Genomic DNA, 19,790 nt, shown 5'->3' on the forward strand with positions numbered 1-19,790 from the left:
CTTCTGAAGGAAGTCTTTTTTTTTTTTTAATTCTCTACTGAGGGTTTTGCAACGTCTCTTTATTTTATAAAGAAATGCTCTTAAACCATGTGAAATAATACACAAAAGGACACCTCTCCATCCTGTATAGGTTACAGGGAGATCTAGGATTCTGTAGAGGTTTTGTAGTAGGCGCTTGTAAGGGCTTTGCAGAAGCTAGTTGGCCAGCCTGCAACAGTGGATTGCACATTGCAGGACCTAAAAGGAACCAGGTGAGGAGAGAAATAATTTCAGCTCACATGCAGACTGTCCCTCTTAACCTGGTTAATGGTGAGTATTCAGTACATTGTTTATAAACAGTTTTTAAAAAGTAAGACTGCTTTCTTTTAAATACTATATAAATAGTATAAATAGCAATATATACTAATGCTTCTATTCTAAGCAATGCAAACCAAATGTAATATTTAACTGAAATTGAAGACAAAGCAATTAAAAAAGCCCTCCTCAGTTTGGTGACCTAGTTCATTTCATCCATTAAAAATTATCCCTGGGATTTGATTTCAGAACAGTCACATCCTAATGTTTTCTCTAAAATAAAATAAATAAATAAATCTCATCTCAACAAATGTCAGTCATTTGATTACAAAACTAAATGTGAATATTATACTTATCTTTGGTATCAGCCCTTGCTGAATAAGCAAGCTTGCCCCTTCTTGAGGATCACTTTTAAAGTACATCTGAATGCATTTCAACAACAAGGAAACATTTTGGAATTCATTCTTGTCCAACTCCTATAAAACATTTTCCACCATATTTTCACTAACATAATTGTCTAAGATAATAATTATTTAATTTGAGTTTTAAAATGATACAGTATAAATTATGCTACTTGCCTTTTTCAGCACTTTGTCAAGTTGGTTAAACAATTGTTTGCTGTATTTTTGAGGAGAGTAAATTTCTTTTTCTTCAAACAGTTCATTTATTTTCTGAAATCCCTTTCCCTTGAAAGCATCAGTTATGAGTGATTCAAGCTGTGCGGGAAACCATGAAGAATGATCACTTTGAAAATAATCTTTCTTCTTTGCAAAAATTTAGTTTATCTTCCCACCTAAAGCTCTTTTATTTGTTGTAGCACTTGTTATGGCGTGGGGGGCAGGAGGGGGAGAGAACAGGACTTTCAATGAGAATTAGAGCATTAGATTTTTAACTTGTATATCACTTCCTGTAAAAACATGGGCATAAATTTTAAAAAGTGACTAGTGATTTGGCATGTTTCAATTTTTCAGCGTTTAACTTCAGGCACCATCAAAGGGCCTGATTTTCAGAGAGTGGATACTCTTAATTCTTCCAACTCAGACATTTCTTAATTCATTTTATCACTTCTTAGCATTCTCTAGCCAAACGATGAAGTTGATAGTCAGTTATCTACTTGACTTGTAAATACTGCTAAGATACCAAAATTAACTGATGCCACCTCCATTTAAAAATTTACTTTTTCAAAAATCTTTGTTTTTTATACACATTGCCCATTTGTGTGTATATATATATATATATGTATATATACACCCACACACAGAGTTATGCAGATGACTATGGCCCTGTTCCTGAAGGCAGGGGTCCTGTCCAGGCATATCTGAACCCATGGATGGACTTCTATCCAACTACATCAGATGGATTCACTAGTGCAGACCAGCTGCAGAATTAGGGCCTACATTTGGCTCATAGCATATTAGCCTTCTTGCTAAATGTTCTGTTGCATATACAAACTGATAGAAATGGAAAATGTATGTCATTATTTATTCACTTTTTTGACAACATAAAATTAGGCAGTTGAGAGTATGTTGAAAATTGATATATATAAGATCACGTCAGTAATGGCTGTTCAAAGGAAGGTGAAACAGTTTGCAGAGGGTTATTAAAAAGTATTTACATAGTATTCTGTTCTGGATGCCATGTTTCCCTTTATCTCACTGCTCTGTTCTTGACTTTCTTCCTCCTTTAAATTAAAAGGAAAAGGAAAAAATGGCACTCATTGCTGCTCAAAAAGTGAAAAAATGTACTTGGTTATCAAAATCTCTTTTGATCAGCTATTTTTACTTGCATGTTTTTAAGACACTATTTCAAAATTTCTCCCCAATCTTTCAAATGGCCATTGCTTAAAAGTAATAACTAATCACTAAAACAAAATTATAAATATGGCAAGCCAGATTCTCATTCCATTACAGGCCACTCTGCAAATATGCAGTTTTACCATCAAATTCTAAATTCAATTATTCCCTCCCCAGCCCCATCATAAGAGTTTCCACAACTGGGGGGGAGACTGCAGCAGTTGGAATGGTAACAGTCCGCCAAAACAAAGACAAACAATGTATGTGGAAGAAAAGTCTTGCTACTAATTTACAGAACCAACATAAGTTTTATAGTTACCATTTCCCAAATTCTGTAAATGAAAGTTTACCACAATTAATCTAGATTTAATTTTGCTCTAAAAGCTACAGAAATCTTCATTAAAAATAATCCCTCCCTCTCCCCATCATCATAACAGTTGGGATAAAGTGAGCTGTAGCTCACGAAAGCTTATGCTCAAATAAATTTGTTCGTCTCTAAGGTGCCACAAGTCCTCTTTTTCTTTTTCTGAATTCAGTGGTAGATTTTAATATCCAAGGACAAACAAGGAAGAGCTCTCAGCTCTGGAATTCATTTCCCTGATTTTCTTCCAGAGCCAAAAGCTTTTGGCCTTTAGGTCACACCAAAGACTAGAAGCACTAAATTGAGGGCTAGTTTTTATTGCATAAATAGCCTTTATTGACACCATGATTCCTGCACTATATTTTTGTTTCTTTAACCAGAGACAGATCTTTGCAGTGGGGACATCTGAGATGGTAAATCAGCATCCTTACAGTGCAGCCCAAGAGACACATGGAACTGCATGGGGTAGCATGCCTACAGGGCATTGGGGGTGGAGAAGAAGAGGATGATTTGAAAGGGATGAACAACAGGGATCACACCGTAAAACCATGCCACTAGATGGACACCGAGGACTGAGGGCGATGGGCCAACCGATTTTAAAGCCAGTTAGAGGGCTAGAGCCCCTTTCCCAGACAAAGGGGACTAAGAGCGAAGAGAGGGAATTGGAGAGGGGCCCAGGGCAGAAGGCCGGTCCCTTTTGCACTTGGGAGGAAGAGATTTGGAAAAGGAGGAGTCAGAGACCCCTTTACCTGCCACAAGAGGCAAGGGACAGCCCCGGGGGCGGTGGGAAGAGGAAAGTGAGAGAGAACGAATACCCCCCGGCAGGGATAGCGGGAGAAAGATAATCCCCTATCAGCTAGGGAGCTAATCCATGGGGCAGGAGCATTTCCCGGTCTCGACCCCCGGCACGGAGCGCGCACTCACCTTCAACATGGTGCAAACCCCCGGGGAAGGGAAGAGGCGACCGCGAGCCACCCCAGCTGCACCCTTAATGAGACGCCGGGCAGCCCTCGTGTACTGCCCAGGTGCAGCTGGTTACGCAGCCCGGCGCGCCCCCTGCCTCGCTCGAGGGGACAGCTCGGCTTGGGCCAGGGACCCGGTCCCGGGAAAGCGGAGCCCAGAGAGATTCCGCCTGGGGGGGATCTGGGGGCGCTTCTCGCTACTGAGCGTGTCTCCAGCCTGAGCAGCGGGCATGGCGCTTTGCGCCCCTCCAGGGGACAGGAATGGGGACCGACCCCGGGGAGCCCGCTGCAGGCTCTGCATCGCAGGGAACTTACAGTGAGGGCTGGTTTCTACGCGGGGGGGGAGTAGCAAGGGTATTTCTCCCTTCCACGGTAGGGGTGTGTGATTTGGGGGCAGGGTCCCCTCCGCTAAGCGAAGGGAGGCTGCAGTAGGACCGCCAGATTTGACCGGTGATTTGCAAACTTGTTATATGGGGGGAGCATTGTAACTCTGTGTAATAAATTCAGCAGTATCTCCCAGTAGGTTACTAATTGTACAATTACAGATGTTTTGAAGGTAGGGAGAGTTGTACAATAGAGAGCTCATGTAGATGCTACTGCACTAACCTTTAAGATGCAACCAACTGCAGACCAAGGAGACTGAACACCAATCCTTGGCTTCTGTCGCCCTACTCATTAATACGGATTACTCTCAGCAGTTAGTTTGAGGAAGAGGCCCAGGGATTTGTAATAATACGTCTTCAGAACTAATACAATGAAAAGCTAAATACTGTTCAAACCCATGAAACACTTTGTAGGATCAAGGCCTTCGATTGGAAAACACTTGAAGCACATGCCTGACTTTATTCATATGGGTCCCATTTAGGTCAATATGTTTAAGTAAATGTATGCAGGTGTTTAATTGCAGGATTAGGCTTTAACTGGTTAGGAAGAGAAACAATGAAACCGCCTCTACACAAAGTAAACAAACTGAAAAAGAGGAGAAAATATTTTTGCTAATCTTTCAGTTTTAGAAACCTTAAAGGCCACTTGCAATTATACTAAATAAAAAATTTGCAGACTATTTCCAAATTGACTGTGTTCTTTCAAAGCTGATACTAAATACATAACACACGTGAGACCGCTAGATGGTATTCATAAACTGTTCAGGAGGGGCCTGAAAACTTTTTTTTTTTTAGTAAAATAGATATACATTGGGCCTGATTACAACTGTGCAAAGTAGCAAAATACTACTAAATAAGAGCTTTCCACTTGCACTGACAATCATGTTTTACATGCACTTTGCACAGGTGCAAATGACGGCAGGGGCGCAAGGCAGTGGTGAACCAGGCGCCTTGATGACAATGGTTTCCCCCGTTACACGTGTCCCCGCCGCGGGGCGAACGATCTCACCGGGTTTTCGCAGGCACTTCCCTTCTCCAGCATTATTTCATTTTGAATGACTGCTCAGTGCTTTCCTTCAATGATATGGTCAGGCCGGGAGGGGGGGGGGGGTAAGTGCTTGACATTTAAACCCAAACAAACAGGAATTAGCGATCTACGCCTTCCTGGAGAGATCCTCTCCGTCCCCTCAGCCGCCTAACAAAGGAGCAAGGGCCAAGGGCGTCTGTCCCGCAGCCCAGCTCAATCCACGGGTGCCCAGGGCAATCTGTGCCAGTGACGTCTCCGGGCATCCTCTGGGGACGGAGTCGCTCTGCAGGCTTCTCCCCCTGATACCCCCTCTCAAAGGGATGGGGTCCTTGGCACAAGGGGCTCTGCTGTAAAGTCAGGGCAGACTCAGAGAGCAAGAACTTTTCCGTGGGCTCCCTACGGCATCGGCCGTGAACTTGCTTGCTCCCCTGAGAGGATTTTCCACGATTCTACTAGAATAGCACTAGAGACAACGAACCTTCCCCCCCAGCACAGTAGACGACCACTTCTACAAGTAGGGCTAGAAGGGGTTCTCTGACCCTAATTGGTTTGGACCCAGCCCTTCTTCGGTTAATCAATGGGCGCTTTGCTATTGACTCAATTTCTTGGAGTGTGGAAATTGCCTAGTTAAGAAAGAACGTTCTTCTGAGCCAGATCCAGTAGTCTTAACTCTGGCCCAAACACCCGTGGCCTCGCTGGAGAGTTTCGCCTGTGGAAAGAAGGCGGGCATCTGCTCCTACATCTTACAAATGCTTCGCTACAGCTGGCCGTTGTAGCCCGGGGATGGTTACGCTGAACATTAACAGCTACAATTCTTTCCCTAATCTCTGTCAGATTTTAGGAAAGAAAATCTCTCCTGAACCCATTAGGGGAAGGAAGCGGGGCCTTTTCTGCAATGGAGAAGGAAGAGTCTTCTTTTGCAGGGGCCAGCTCAGACCGGAATTATTTTTGTGTGAAAAATGTTACACAACCCCAAAAGTTTTATACAGCTAAAAGGACACACGATAGACAGTTGAACAAAGTAGTTAAGGGAATTTTTTTGAGTGCCGTTGTGAGCAGACGAGGAGAAGCGGGACCCTTGCTGGCTTTAGGATTTATTTTCCTATTTAAAGGACGAAGGGAACTGCCATTAAATTAAGGCGAAAATGTTGTATATTTCACAGGTGAACGAAAGCGGAACCTAGTTAGCCATTCGGAAATTCTGTGGCAAGGCACACAACGGTTTCACGCAGATGTCCAATTTCCTTCCAGCTAAAAGATAAAGCTGGCTTCCAATGTCTTGCCACATCTCCATGATATTAAGCGACAAATATGTTTTACTTATTAGGTTTTCTAATGAAAGAGCAAAAATAAAAAGTTCTTTCTTTAAAGCACACCAAATATTGTCATGCAACGATAGTACCAAGTTCCACGGAAGACGCTGCTACACGTTGATGAAAGTAATCGTTGTTTTATTTCTTAATGTAGAGTAGTGTAACCATTTCGAATAATGAAAGGTTTCAGAGGAGCAGCCGTGTTAGTCTGTATCCGCAAAAAGAACCGGAGGACTTGTGGCACCTTTGGAGACTAACACATTTATTTGAGCATAAGCTTTCCTGAGCTACCGCTCGCTTCATCGGATGCATGCAGTGGAAAATATCCGATGAAGCGAGCGGTAGCTCAGGAAAGCTTATGCTCAAATAAATGTGTTAGTCTCCAAAGGTGCCACAAATCCTCCTTTTTTCATTTCGAATAAGTGTGTGTAGAACGGGCACAGATATGAATAGTACAACAAATTAATTCGTAAGAGCAGCATTTTTTCTTGGTATATATGCATAAAGCTAAAGAACAATAGGCTATATCATAGTGATAAGTAATCACTCCCAAGCGGTCTTTTCAGATCCTAACAAACTTGTTCAGACATATTTGAAATTAGAGGTTAGTGATCTGAATTTCTTTAATACATCCTAGTTGTGTCAAGCTGCAAATAGTCATATATGAAATAAAAGTTCAATCCGATTGAACTCCCATTGAGTTCAATGGTGCAGGATTTAATACTATGTCCGCTTATATTTGCAGAAAGCACCTCCAGATAAATGAGGATACGGATAGCCGCTTGCGTGATTGTGTGTCTTGGAGAGACTGCAGGGGAGATGAGCAGTAACCTGGTTCCTGCAGCTGGAACCCCTGCGTAGCTGCAAACACACAACAGAAAAAGCAGATCTACTCGAGCACGATTCCCACCGGTTTCCACAAGGATTTTGCCTGAGGAATGATGACAGGATAAGGTGGCTCTGCAAAATAGGAAGATATTAGCAATCGCAGACCCTTAGTTCCTCTACAAACTGTATCCCGCAGCAGCTAGAAAAATGATCAGCTGTACTGTGGGGAAAAGACACCTATTGCGTTTAATTGTGAACGTATCAGCTTGGAAATAAGTAAGGAATACACTGTCAAACAATGATTTCAGCTGAAGCGTGTTCTCGAAATAGTTTGTTTTATAGTGTAGATCTGGTGCCCTGTTACGTGAGAAGAAATGAGTATGTTCCCCTGTATCTGTTCTTCTCTGATTTTCATTAGGAGGCTTGACTGGATGGAACTGGGGAGAAACAGATTTGTAATGTAGATTGCAGCCAGATGTGTGTTAAGCAGATGGAATTCCTTCTGAAATAACAGACTGACCAGATTTCCCACAAGACGGGGGTAAACAGCAGCTCCTTCACAAACTCAGGGGGAAAGGAAGTGGACCTATTTTTGTAGTGCCAAATTTTAAACAACTACAAGGAAACACTCGAAGTGTTTTTAGCTACTGCTGAATGCGATAGCAACAACTAGAGACTCCGAACCTAGTGGTTGCTCGAAACACCTGACCCACGTACCATACTCAAAGGCTTGGAGGAGCACAGGTGTACCATGCCCTCCCGAAAATACAGGGCTGGATAAGAATCAGGCAGTTTTTGCTACATGATCAGCAAAAATGCAGCTCTGTAGAGTTTGCACACATGTAAACTCGTGTCTTTTGCACATTCTAGAATGCAGGTGCTTTAGAAATTTATTTTCCCCCAACATAAATCATTAACCGAATCACTGTGTACACACTATATTGAATATATTGTCTTACTGGGGAGGCAAAACTTTGGACACTTGCTATTTGTCTCACTCAGAACTGGAGGCCAGATGAATAAGGCTTGATCTAAACCCAAGAGACAAACTGTGATCTTGGTTATTTAGTAGAGCCTTGAACTCATTATTGTCCTTCATTTCTAGTTTCTAGAAATCAGACTCAGAGTGCGTGTGTGGGTGGGGGTGTGGGGGAAGGAAGGAATATTTCATACTGTAGCAGTTTATTAGTTGTTAACTTATAGGACAGTTGCGGAGGCTCATTCATTCTGCGTTACTTGTCGGAGTAAAAACTCCCACTGGTGCAAGTGAAGGTGCCTGCTAGATTTCAGAACTGCGCCGTGACTTGCTGAACGTCTTTTCCATTTGCCTTCCAGCTATGTTTTAGAGTTAGTCTTGCCCTAAGCCTGGTATCAAAATAGAATAGATAAAAAATCAAATACTGGTGGAAGTAGCTTCGCGTTTTCATCCTGCCACTCGTAGGCGCCGCATGCAAAGCCTCCCTTTCGGAGGTGTGCCTGGTATGGACTGCAAAACCAATTGTTCAGGTGTGACTAGTAAGCAGTTATTCGGCCCTGTTGGTGGAGATGATCGCGCTCCTGGCTAAACAGGAGGTGATTACAAACCAAAGCGACCTGCGCGCTGACTTTGAGGATTGGGACTGTTTTTGCAATATCCTAGTGCCCCTGCTGCCCCCTTTTGCTCTTTGCGGCCGGCTCTGGTTATCCATGGACTCGGTGTCCAAGTGTCTCGGATTTCCAAACTTTTTCTTTGCGCATAGTGACTAGGGGGAGGAGTCGGCCTTGAAACAAAGCAGCCCCCCCACCCCCACCCCGCGCCCGCAGCGTTTAACACAGACCGTGCATGTGGGAGGGAAATGGACAGGGCAAGCAGGGAGACTGTCTCACATCCACACATAAAAGCGGGAATCAAAGGGCGCAGCAGGAGCTGCCCGCTCCTTTCAGCACCGCAGTCCCGGGACAGGGCAAAGCGCGAGCGCTGCACGCGCCTGCCAAACTCGGCGCCTTGGCCAAGCGGTAGCTGCCCTGCACGCCGCTTCTCCTTCGCAATTCGGTGTCTGTTAAGTCCTCCTCCCGTTTGCAGACTCTTGCTGCGTAGCGTCCCGGAGCAGAGGGGGCAGCTCCCTGCCAGCCGATGGTGAACATGTCCAAGGGCCCCCTCGAAGACTCGGACTGCGTGTGCTCCTACGGGATGAAGCTAACGTGGGATATCAATGACCCCAAACTGCCCCAGGTAGGAGGGAGAGAAGGGTGGTTGCTGCTGTGGGTTGGGGGAGCAGGGATTTGATCTCTCACGGCGATGCTCTTCGCTCGGCTCTAGCCGGCCCAGAATGAATGAGGGACCATTGCCCCAACCGAACAGCTGATATTTGCGTTGACAGAATTCAAGCACTTCTTTAAAGCGAACAAGGACTTGCTCCAGAACCGGACAGCCTGCAACCCTGGCTGCCTCGGGGCACTTGGAAGTCCCACGCACAAGAGACGTAGATTCTGGACTCTGGGTAACCGTTTTAATAAAACTGGTTTAAAGCCCAGAGTTTGTCTCATATTGGCAAATTAGATCGGTGAGGTTAAGTGGACTGGGGAATCGGAATGAAGACAACCGGGAATCTGAAGTTGTAAAGGAAAGAAACCAGAATTATTCTTCTGCTGTATTTGTTTGCTCGATGGTTTTGGTCTTTGTGGTTTCTGAAATTGGTCAGAGAAGAAACGAGATCTCAGAGTGATTGCTATATTTTAATTCTGTGCTAACAAGAAATTATACCTGCTTTGTTTCTCTTCAAAGGGATAGACTGTGTATGTTTGGATAGTTGTGTGCCTGGTGATATCGTTGTATATTTGTTTATTAGGCTACTTTACTTAGACTGGTATAAACCGAGAAAGACAGAGTGGGTGGGGTAATATCTTTTATTGGACCAACTTCTGTTGGTGAAAGAGACATGATTTCCCGCTACAGAGCACTGGGAAAGGTACTCAGAAATGCCACCGCTAAATACAAGGTGGAGCATATTGTTAAGCATGCGGATATCAACTAGTGATTTGTTGAGAATGATGGGGGACGGTCACATTTTAATCATTCTTTATAATTGTATTCAGGTACTTTAATATATATTTAAGTGCTTAGAAAACATTTATGAGTGCCATAGAAAGCCCCCCTTAAAATAAGTTTAAAATTAGTTATTACTGTATGTCCAGTGGAGAAATGGTTCCCAGACCAATATTAAAACAAAAGCAAAGTTTCAGGACCCTCTTCCCACCTAGCTATAAAGAAAGGGAGACTGGTCTCAACCTCCCTGAATCTTTTTTTTGACTGACCACCCCCCACCCCTGGCTGCGACCCCAAGTATGAGAGCTCATGCAATAGGGGATGAAGCTGGAAGAAGAGATTTCCTGACTTTACCTAGCCAATATCCCTTTTAGCCTCAGAACTTTCAGTCTTTGATTGGATTCTATAGAATATAAAGTAGGATTTGTTATATAATTCAAAAACAAATGGTTCTTACTTTTCTTTACTGCAGCTATAAAAATCTCTTTCATTCTACCATTTGTCTAATAAATTACATTTTGGTTGGTAACTCTTTGAAAGCAAGTCTTAATATCCCAATTTCAAAACATACTTCTTTTAAACTATATTGAGTATATTCCACAAATATAATGATAATCAGTTAACATTATTTTGGTAGAGGGTTTATTCAGGTCTTATTAGATACATTTTAAGAAATAGTGGTATAACCAAACTTATTCTCAGAATATTTCTGGTTTTTATTAATCTATAAATGCTAAATCCTGAAACAGGTATAGCATAAGAGAATGAGAGCTGGAGATTATATTTGTCCTTGTGCTGCAAACTGTTTATTAAAGTTCCTGTTACAGGCCAATCAGTTACAAATGTCAGGTTTCAGAGTAACAGCCGTGTTAGACTGTAATCGCAAAAAGAAAAGGAGTACTTGTGGCACCTTAGAGACTAACCAATTTATTTGAGCATAAGCTTTCGTGAGCTACAGCTCACTTCATCGGATGCAAATAAATTGGTTAGTCTCTAAGGTGCCACAAGTACTCCTTTTCTAGTTACAAATGTGTAACCCAAAGAGTGTTGTATTGCAAAGGTTTCTGATCACGGGCCTACATAATGGACTGATCACAGACAGTTTTATTATGGATGGTGATGGGCAAGATGGAAGGAGCTCAGTTTGATTCTCACAACCCAGATTAAGTTTACAGGGCTAGCAGTTTTTTAAAAAAAATTCTTTTTGCTTGTAAATTGAGCACATTAAATTTGGAGTTATTGAGAGGCAATAGGCATAGAACCCGACAATGTTATTTTTACAGAGTTATGTTTTAGAATAGAGCTGTGCTTTAAGGACAGTATTATTTCCTTTTGTTGTTCTAAATTTACTGCTCTTTAACTTCCTTAGGTAACTTCTTGTTATGTATAATGGGACAGGATAAAAAGGATAGACTGAGTAGTTTTTACTATGCTGAGATACTCTGTTAATACGTTCTCACTCTTTCTCGCTGGTCTCCACTTCCCTCTTCCTTTCTATTGTTGCCCCTCTCCCCTAACCCAATTGTGGTACAGGAGCCCAAGCACTTTGATGGCTTCCAGGAGTGGCCAGATGGCTATGTGCGATTTATCTACACTGTTGAAGAAAAGAACGCACAGCGGCATCTCAGTGGCTGGGCCATGCGCAACACCAATAACCACAACTGCCAGATCCTCAAGAAGTCCTGCCTTGGAGTTGTGGTTTGTGCCAGGAACTGCACGCTGCCGGATGGTACCAGGCTGCAGCTCCGACCTGCTATCTGTGACAAGGCCCGCCAGAAGCAACAAAGTGAGAGAAGTCTGAGGGGCGAGACTCCAAAGGCTGAAGCATTCTTTTCAGTTGGTCCTGATTTCAGACCCAAATGAACCTAAGTCCCACTCACAGACAGTGCTGACTTATCCTGCTCTTATTATTAGTGGCAAAGAGGGTGTAAAGCAGTAGCTCCAAATTTCAAAAATGTGTGTGTCTGGTAGATAGTCCAGCAGAGACGGGCCTACATAATGGACTCAGATTTAAATCTAAACATCCCTGACATCCAAAGTGAATATATCAGGTATTCATCTTGAGTCCATTAGTATATAGCTCAGCTATGCTTCTTGGTGTACCTTATATTGTTTGAATATTATACTTTGATTTGGAGTTTAATTGAAGGATCAGTTATAGAGTGGTTGAATCCAACAGTGTTCTCAGCTGATTTCTCCATTTTAACCATGCTCTTCAATACCAGCCTTATCTGATTTCACAGAGAAAGCCTGTCCAAACTGTAACTCAGCCCTAGAGATAATTCCTTGCCGGGGACACAGTGGCTACCCAGTCACTAACTTTTGGAGGCTCGATGGCAAGGCAATATTTTTCCAGGTAAGCTAGAAATAGTCCTTAAACTTATCTTCCTTCTTATTATTGCTATGGATTTATAAAAGCTCTTGATGAATATTACATACAATTACAAGCATGAGGCTTTTTCTTACCTTCACACATTTCTTAAAATAGAATTTCATTAAAGGCCAAATGCTGTAGTCCTTGCACAGATAAGACTTCCAGCCCTTACCATGGGCTGAATCCCATATGACTTAAAGAAGAAACTCTTCTGCTGAATTTCATGCATAAATTGTATGGAGTCAAGTAAAATGGGAGATTTGCCTGCACAAGGACTGACCAGGATTTAAATATGTCTCTTAATTAGATTTTACACCATTAAAAGAACTTTCATTTAATTGATCGTTTGATTAATTCAATGTGTAGGAATTAACATCAGCAGTCTACACTTAATATTTAACTTTTACTGAATTAAGAGGAAAGTGAAGGGAAAGCATGGCTAGTGTGGTACACTGCATAAATGTGATTCCTCTGATCATGTTCCCTAAACTTCTGTGTGTGTTCCAAAATATTCCCATTTTACTGTTCAAATGTTACTTCACAGAAGGGCAGAAACTGAAAAGCATATTTCTTTAGCAGAATTTCTTTAGTCACAGATTACAAAAAACAATTTTACTCTTTCTATTCAATACAGGGAGATTTTTATACGCTATTTTAGTTATTCCTATACTTAACTTTACCCATCTGAGTAGTGCCATTGAAGCTAATGAAGCGTGAGCATAACTGTTTGCAGGACTGGGGCCTAAATCTAAAGGAACTGCTTCACTGAGGCTCAGTAGCGCTGGTTGCTTTTTAAAACTTACATGGCCTGAGTAGCATTTAGATTAAAAATCCATATTTAATATGAACATTCATAAATTAAATAGCAAAATGATAGTATCCTATAGCAGATTTTTGTCATTTCAGAACATGAGGTTTCTTTCTTCACCAATAGGTTCATATTACAATAGTGATCATCATTCCTGCAAACACTTAAGCATGTAAATAGTCACATTGACGTCAAAGAGGATCAGGATCTAAAACTAAGACAAAAATCACAACTATAGAAAGGTAGAGAGATGAAAGTTTTAAATAGAACCATACTCCTTTTAACAGAAGAGCAACTCTGGATGTCCTTCCACAGAATGCATTTCAGTTCTGCTTGAGAAGAGTTGTTTTTAAAGTAAAGAACGTTTGTCAGCAAGTACAGTGCAAGCTCTTTAAAGCTTATGTATACTGTTTAATGGTGGCTGTTATGAAGCAGAACTAAGATTCTGAACAGCAGAACTCCTAATCTTTCCTCCCAGGTCCTCTCAGCTACTCCTGAGCTCCATGGCTGTGGACAACATCTGTATTCTCCGTCATCCAAATCCAGAATTTTGGGGTCATATTTGACTCCTCCCTCCCTTTTCCTTCCCACCCACATGCAGGTGGTGACCAAATCCCATTGCTTAATTCTTCACAGCATCACTAATCTGCAACCTCCCCCTTCTCTCCACTCTAATGGCTAAATTACTGGCCCACGCTAAGGTCATCTCACACCTTGCACTGAAATCTTCTCCTCAGTCTTCTTGTTACTAACTTCACCCCATTTCCAACCCATCCATAATGCTGTTACCAAAATCACTAATCTCCCGTATCACTGCAATCATGTTACCTTCTCCTTTGTGTCATTTCTTTGGCTCCCCATAGTGCTGCCCATTAAGTTCAAGCTTCACAGCTTTGTTCTTAAGTCTCTTCATCACATCTACATCTACATGTCTGAGCTGGTCCCCTTTTGTATTCCATATCAGCCATCCCCAGCCCCCTTTGCCTGCAATGCCAACCTCGATACCCTCTCTGCCTCCTTCTGCCACAAACGCTTCCATGTTCTCTGCTGTGCAGCCCCTTTTGCTTGGGATGCCCTTTTGAAATCTATTCTTCAACCTCTATCTGCATCTCACCTCATTCACTCCTAAAAACTCAATTATACAGCATGGATTAAAATAATTCTTTGCCTTGTTTAAAAATAGACACGACATACAAAACATTTGAACTATGAAGCCATCTGTCTGCTTACCTGAGTAACCATGTCATCATACCTCCATAACACATGCTCCTCTATCTGTCTCCCCTTCCCAGGGGAGATGGAACAATTTGTATAGTGGGGATGCTGAGAGCCATTGAACCAAACTGTAAACCCTGGATATAATGGAAACCACTTCAAGCCAAAGGAGTGTGGCCACACCCCCCGCTTCCCTAGTTCCAGCACCTATGCCCCTTCCTGATGTATGTTACACTTTTCTAATAAGTCCGTTGTTTATACGTAAGTTGTTTGAGCATGCACTTTTCTTCTATCTTTTCTGTGACGCACCGAGCAATCTTGTGGGTGCTATAAAATAATAAATGATAACCATAAGCTTTAGTTGCCTACTTATTAATGTCTTTAGATAAGCAAATTATTAATGTGTTAATGCTACTGCAGGCCAAAGGAGTCCATGACCACCCTAGACCAGAGAGTAAATCAGAGACAGAGGCAAGAAGAAGTGCCATTAAGAAACAAGTGTCCTCTTCTCACCTTTCCCAGAAAAAGAGGCTTATAGACTCAGAGGTAACTGTAGAGCTGGATTTTCATTATGAAGATGGTGTAACCATGTACTGTAAGTCATAAGGTATAACAAAATCCTTACAAGACACCACAGCAGCTTGCTTTACTCCTATGCGCAGAGGGGGTTGTTAAAGCAGTGAAGAGGCTGTCAAAGCTGCAAGGAGCAATAATACTAGTAAGCCTATAGAGCTGTGTGTGCATGTGTACATTATTTATTTCTGGATCTCAAAGACCTGTTTTCATATTCTTTTCAGACAAGAAGGTATCATGATAGCAGTGGTCATTTCAACAACATTCATCATTTGTCATGCATGGAAGGCCCAGAAAAATTCAGTATCATTACAGACACCAGCTTCCCAATTGCAGCTCAGCCTTACCCTGAATTTCAAACTACAGACCCTTACAAAGCTACTTATGACTCAGCCAGCTTCCAAGGGGACACGGCATCACCATTCCAAAAGTGTCCTAACCCAAGAATCTTTCTACCTAGGCCGGGGGGCTATGAATTTGAAGTTCCTAGTTATATAAGTTCTAGCTCATATCCAACATTTTACAAAGATTTGGCAAATACCCCAGTGGATACAGACCCCCTTAATTTGACTGGACTTCAATATAATGGTAATTCATTGAATGCCCATGATAAGAACTTTGATAGTGGACATCATGGGCTGAAACACATTTTGGGGAAAACTGGTTATGGAGATAGGAGTGACTATGGACAGATTCAAGCAAATGCTAATCCCCCTTACTACAGTGGGGAGTATCCTTGCAGGTACAGTAGCAATCCCTCTCCAGCTGCCACAGCTTTACAAACTGTTATCACTACAACTACTAAAGTATCCTACCAGGCCTACAAGCCCTCTGTGGTGAAGTACCGTGACCACATGTGTGATGTAAAAAATCCTCAGAACTGTACCCATACAGCAGAAAACATCTCAGGAACTGTTTATCCAGGGATAAAGATTCAAGAAGACTGTAGTGTGGTCAAACCAGCTTTGTTTTACCAGCATGATCCAGTTCCCACAAAGTCAGAACAAGGGGAGACTGTGGATACATATCAGTATGGGCCAAACCCAGGAAACAGCTGCTCTGAGCATGAAGGACAGTCATTCAGATTTGAGAGTGGTGAATACTAAATGCCATGTGTTTTAATACTAATCATGTGACTACTAAACCCTGGTGATTGGAAGTTAGGGTGATCAGATAGCAAGTGTGAAAATAAGGACACTTTTTTCAGGGTGTGTAGGGGTGTATATAAGACAAAACCCCAATATTGGGACAGTCCTGATAACATGGGGATGTTTGGTCATGCAATGGGGAGTTTGAGGACTGGCAAGCAAGCAAAACATTAGGACAATTTACTTAGTCGTGACATATGCCTTTGTGGAGATCTGCTGAATGTCTCAGGTCCCATCCATGCACAAAAGTTCAAATCAGTCCCTTCTAGTCTCTTACATGGTGTGATAGTGAGGCCTAGTCCAAAATATGGCCCCACACTGAGCCAGGTCAGGATTAATGATCTACTTTGGAGACAGGGACTTAATAAACCCCCTTCACAATAGCTGCCAAAAACGTCAAGCCCTGAGGGAGGGCCCTTCATCTGTGACTAATAATCAACAGGTAAGAAGAAATAAGAGCGGAGGGGACTCAGTTTATGAGGCCTGAAGACTGCAGCCAGGTGGTGAGAGGAAAGACAATGGGAGGTTGGGTTCCTCAAAGAAGGAGAGAATCTCTCATTAGTATGTTTGCCAATATGGTGAGTAAGAAAGAATAGCTTAGGTTTCCCTGAAGTAAGGGGAAAGGCTAGCAATGTCCTGTATGTTCCTCTTTGCTTCCCTGTGTCATGTCTAAAGGCTGTCCTGTCCTCCCACCAGAAAAGGAAGACCTAGAGATGGACTAGATCAGTGGTTTTCAACCTGTGGTCTGCAGACACCTAGGGGTCCGCAGAATATGTCTAAGATTTCCAAAGGGGTCTGCACCTCCAATTGAAATTTTTTAGGGGTCCGCAAATGAAAAAAGGTTGAAAACCACTGGACTAGATGACCTCTGGGACTGACCTGTCAATACCTGGCTTGGAGGCAATAAGACTTATAGGCAATTTTTCCAACAGCACCCACAGATGTGTCTTTCTTCTTGACTCCAGCTTGGCATTCTACTGATGCACATATGGTTTTATTAAACCATTTGCAATGTGACTCTTCCTGTTCAAACGGGTTAGGGAAACTGACCGCACTTTCATGACCTCTAGGCATGATCATAACCACTCATTATAGATAAAACAAAGCTCCATCTGGTACAAAATGCAGCAGCCCACCTATTTAGCAACACTGATCACCATGAACATATCACTCTTGTGCTCCATTCCCTGCCCTGGCTCCGTGGCTCCCCACTGAATGCAGAGCCACCTGAAAGGTCTCTTTCTTGCATGGGACTTCTCCTAGCTACCTGAGAGATCACCTCTCCCTTTCCCACCATAATCTCCCATGACAACTATGTTCTACTGGTAAAATGAAAGAAGCCAACCAACAGTGGGAGGCTTGTGAGTGCAGGAGACAGAACTTACACAGGAGCTAGAGCTAAACAAAGGACACACATAGACACAAATCCCCAAATCCTATAAACTAAACAAGCTTGTTCTCTTATAGGCCGGGAAGGAAAATAGAGAAAGTTGCTGTTATTTCTATGCTTAAATATTTGGAAAACACTCAGATAGTATGGTGATGGAGGCTATCTAAGTACTGAGAAAGATGTTAAAATAACTTAACAAGGACTCTGTGTGAACATGGTTTGTTCTAACACAGTTTAAACTCGAGTATGACAGGTCATTTCTTTGTGTTAGTTACCAACGCCCCGATCCACAAAGGTACTTAGGTTCTTAAACCCAGATTTAGGCACCTACGTCTCTGTGATCCACAAAACTGCTGCCAAACCTGTAGGTGCCTAAACTCACTCAGGCACCTAAGGTTTCAGGGTAAAAGTTCCCTCAGCACCTAATTTTCTGCCTCTGAGCATGTGCACTGCTGCCTCCTTCTAGGCATCTGGATGCTTAAGCCCCACTGTGATTCACAACCTCAGGGGAAGACAGGCATTCCTCTGCCTAAGTTGCAAGCAGGGCCTGATCCAGTAGGTGTGCTCCAAGGTTGCCTACCAGATTGAGTCTCATTTAAAATTTGGTAGCTTGGGCTTCCTCCTGCATCTAGGGCCCAGATATCCCCTACCCCACCCCTCTGGTTAAGGGGACCCAGGTTTCTCCCTCTTGCCCTGCTCCCTGTGTGTGGGGCCAGGCTGCCTCTCACCCTGGGAAGACATGCACCCCATGCCTCTGCTCTTGGGCAAGGGCCTTGGACTTTCTCTGGAAGCGTGTGTGTGTGCACATGTACTTCCATCTCTCCTCCCACTCTGAGCAAAGCCTGCCCCCCATTCTGCCCCTCTGTTCTGCGGTGGGTCAGGAAGATGTTCTGCCCGAGGCAGAGTCATCCCTTTTGCCTCCAGGATCCTCTCATAAAGGGAGGTTGGCTTTTCTCTCTCTCTTTTGTGAGGCAGACTCACCCGCACCCCGCACCCCCCTCCCCACACACACAACCTTTCTCTGGGAAAATGGGATCTGGGCTGCCCACTCACCTATTGTCTCCACCACTGCACCCTTTCACCAGTGACCATGGGCTCTACCAAACCTCACTGGGCTTTTCCACTTCAGCTCCTATTTTTCCCTTTTCCTGCCCATCTGTGCATTTGGTGCGGGGGCAGGGAGGTGTTTAGGTTTTCCCCTTCCTACATTTTCTAGGAAGGAGAACTCCTTCTCCCCCTTTGCAGAGTCTGGTAATGTCCGGGCTTCCTCCCCTCCCACAGGGCAGAGACACTGACAAGTCTACTGTACAGGGAAATACATGGCTAATTATTAGGGTACACTACTGTTTTGCATGAAACTGACTTATTACTAATGAATGTAAGAAGTGTTATGCGCAATATAAGGAAATGGTGATGTTTACCTTACCTTATCTGCAGTGCTAGACCTAATAAAAAACATACTGGCGACAGTTGCATTCATTCTCCTCTTTACTCGTTCTCACATATGAATGTCAGGGACAACATATCTGCACATCAACTCTTTGGATCAGAGGACAGATAAAACACACTCCCATATGTAGTCTGCTTTGGAAAATACACAACATAAAGACAATTGCAACCCCTACAACAGTTTAACGCTAAGATCAAGTGTCTACTTGTTTGTTTATACATTTGCAGGATTAGCTTTAAAAGCATCTGTCTCAGGCCAAGCAGCATCCTGGAAGAAGAAACGTTCCCCTTCAGTCCTTATAAGCAGCTCCCTTTCCATTAATCATTCCCTTAAAGCTTGGTTTCTGGTCCTGCCTCAAGCAGATGAGCGGGCTGCCTCATCAGCCCACATTGCATTTTATTTTGTACATCTTTGTCTAGCAAATTCCCGTTATCGTGGCAAAGCCTTAGAAAGTGGTAGCTTTTGAACCTCAGCCGCCTGGGGCTCCAGTTTCAGATGAACTATGAGGGCACTACTGAGTAAAAGTGCCCCCTGTCCCCATATCCAGGCTGCCTTTTAAATGAAACAGAGCATTGATCTTAAGGGCAAAGTTTTCAAGCCCTATTTTTAAATGGATCTGACCCACAAATGTCAGCCTGTTTAAAAATACGGTTACAAGCTGCCACAAGCCAGCTGAGTTCTCTTTCAGCCTGAGTTTTTTGTTTAACCCCAAGAGATAGTTTGATGCTGTTTTCAAACAAGCCACAGAAATATACTGAATCATATGCCTACACTTCTACATTGTTTTGTGGTCCATTTAGTCTTACTGCTATCTTCAGCGGCAAACGACTACATTGGTAAAGACTA

At 43.0% G+C, this 19,790-nt stretch overlaps 2 protein-coding genes across 3 annotated transcripts in view; one reads left to right on the forward strand and one right to left on the reverse strand.

Annotated features, from left to right (window-relative positions):
• The window catches only part of SYCP2L (synaptonemal complex protein 2 like), a 54,012-nt gene extending 50,631 nt beyond the window's left edge, over positions 1-3,381 (reverse strand). The window contains exons 1-3 of the mRNA XM_075124736.1: positions 3,373-3,381; positions 873-1,010; positions 651-770 (exon numbers count right to left, since the gene is read on the reverse strand). Coding sequence (XP_074980837.1) covers positions 651-770; positions 873-1,010; positions 3,373-3,381 — 267 coding nt within the window. The remainder of the gene's footprint in view (positions 1-650; positions 771-872; positions 1,011-3,372) is intronic.
• Positions 224-18,961, forward strand: GCM2 (glial cells missing transcription factor 2). Of its 2 annotated transcripts, XM_075125378.1 has the most exons (6): positions 224-309; positions 9,024-9,173; positions 11,520-11,772; positions 12,230-12,342; positions 14,804-14,929; positions 15,181-18,961. In XM_075125378.1, the coding sequence occupies exons 2-6, from the start codon at positions 9,075-9,077 to the stop codon at positions 16,060-16,062; spliced, it is 1,473 nt and encodes a 490-aa protein (XP_074981479.1). In that variant the 5' UTR covers positions 224-309; positions 9,024-9,074; the 3' UTR covers positions 16,063-18,961. The 2 variants fall into 2 exon arrangements, with proteins under 2 accessions (XP_074981479.1, XP_048693125.2); XM_048837168.2 differs by lacking the exon at positions 224-309 and having other exon boundaries at positions 8,848-9,173.
• Positions 18,962-19,790: the final 829 nt, after the last annotated feature.

Source organism: Caretta caretta, chromosome 2 (assembly GCF_965140235.1).
Source record: "Caretta caretta isolate rCarCar2 chromosome 2, rCarCar1.hap1, whole genome shotgun sequence".
Lineage (NCBI taxonomy): Eukaryota > Metazoa > Chordata > Testudines > Cheloniidae > Caretta > Caretta caretta.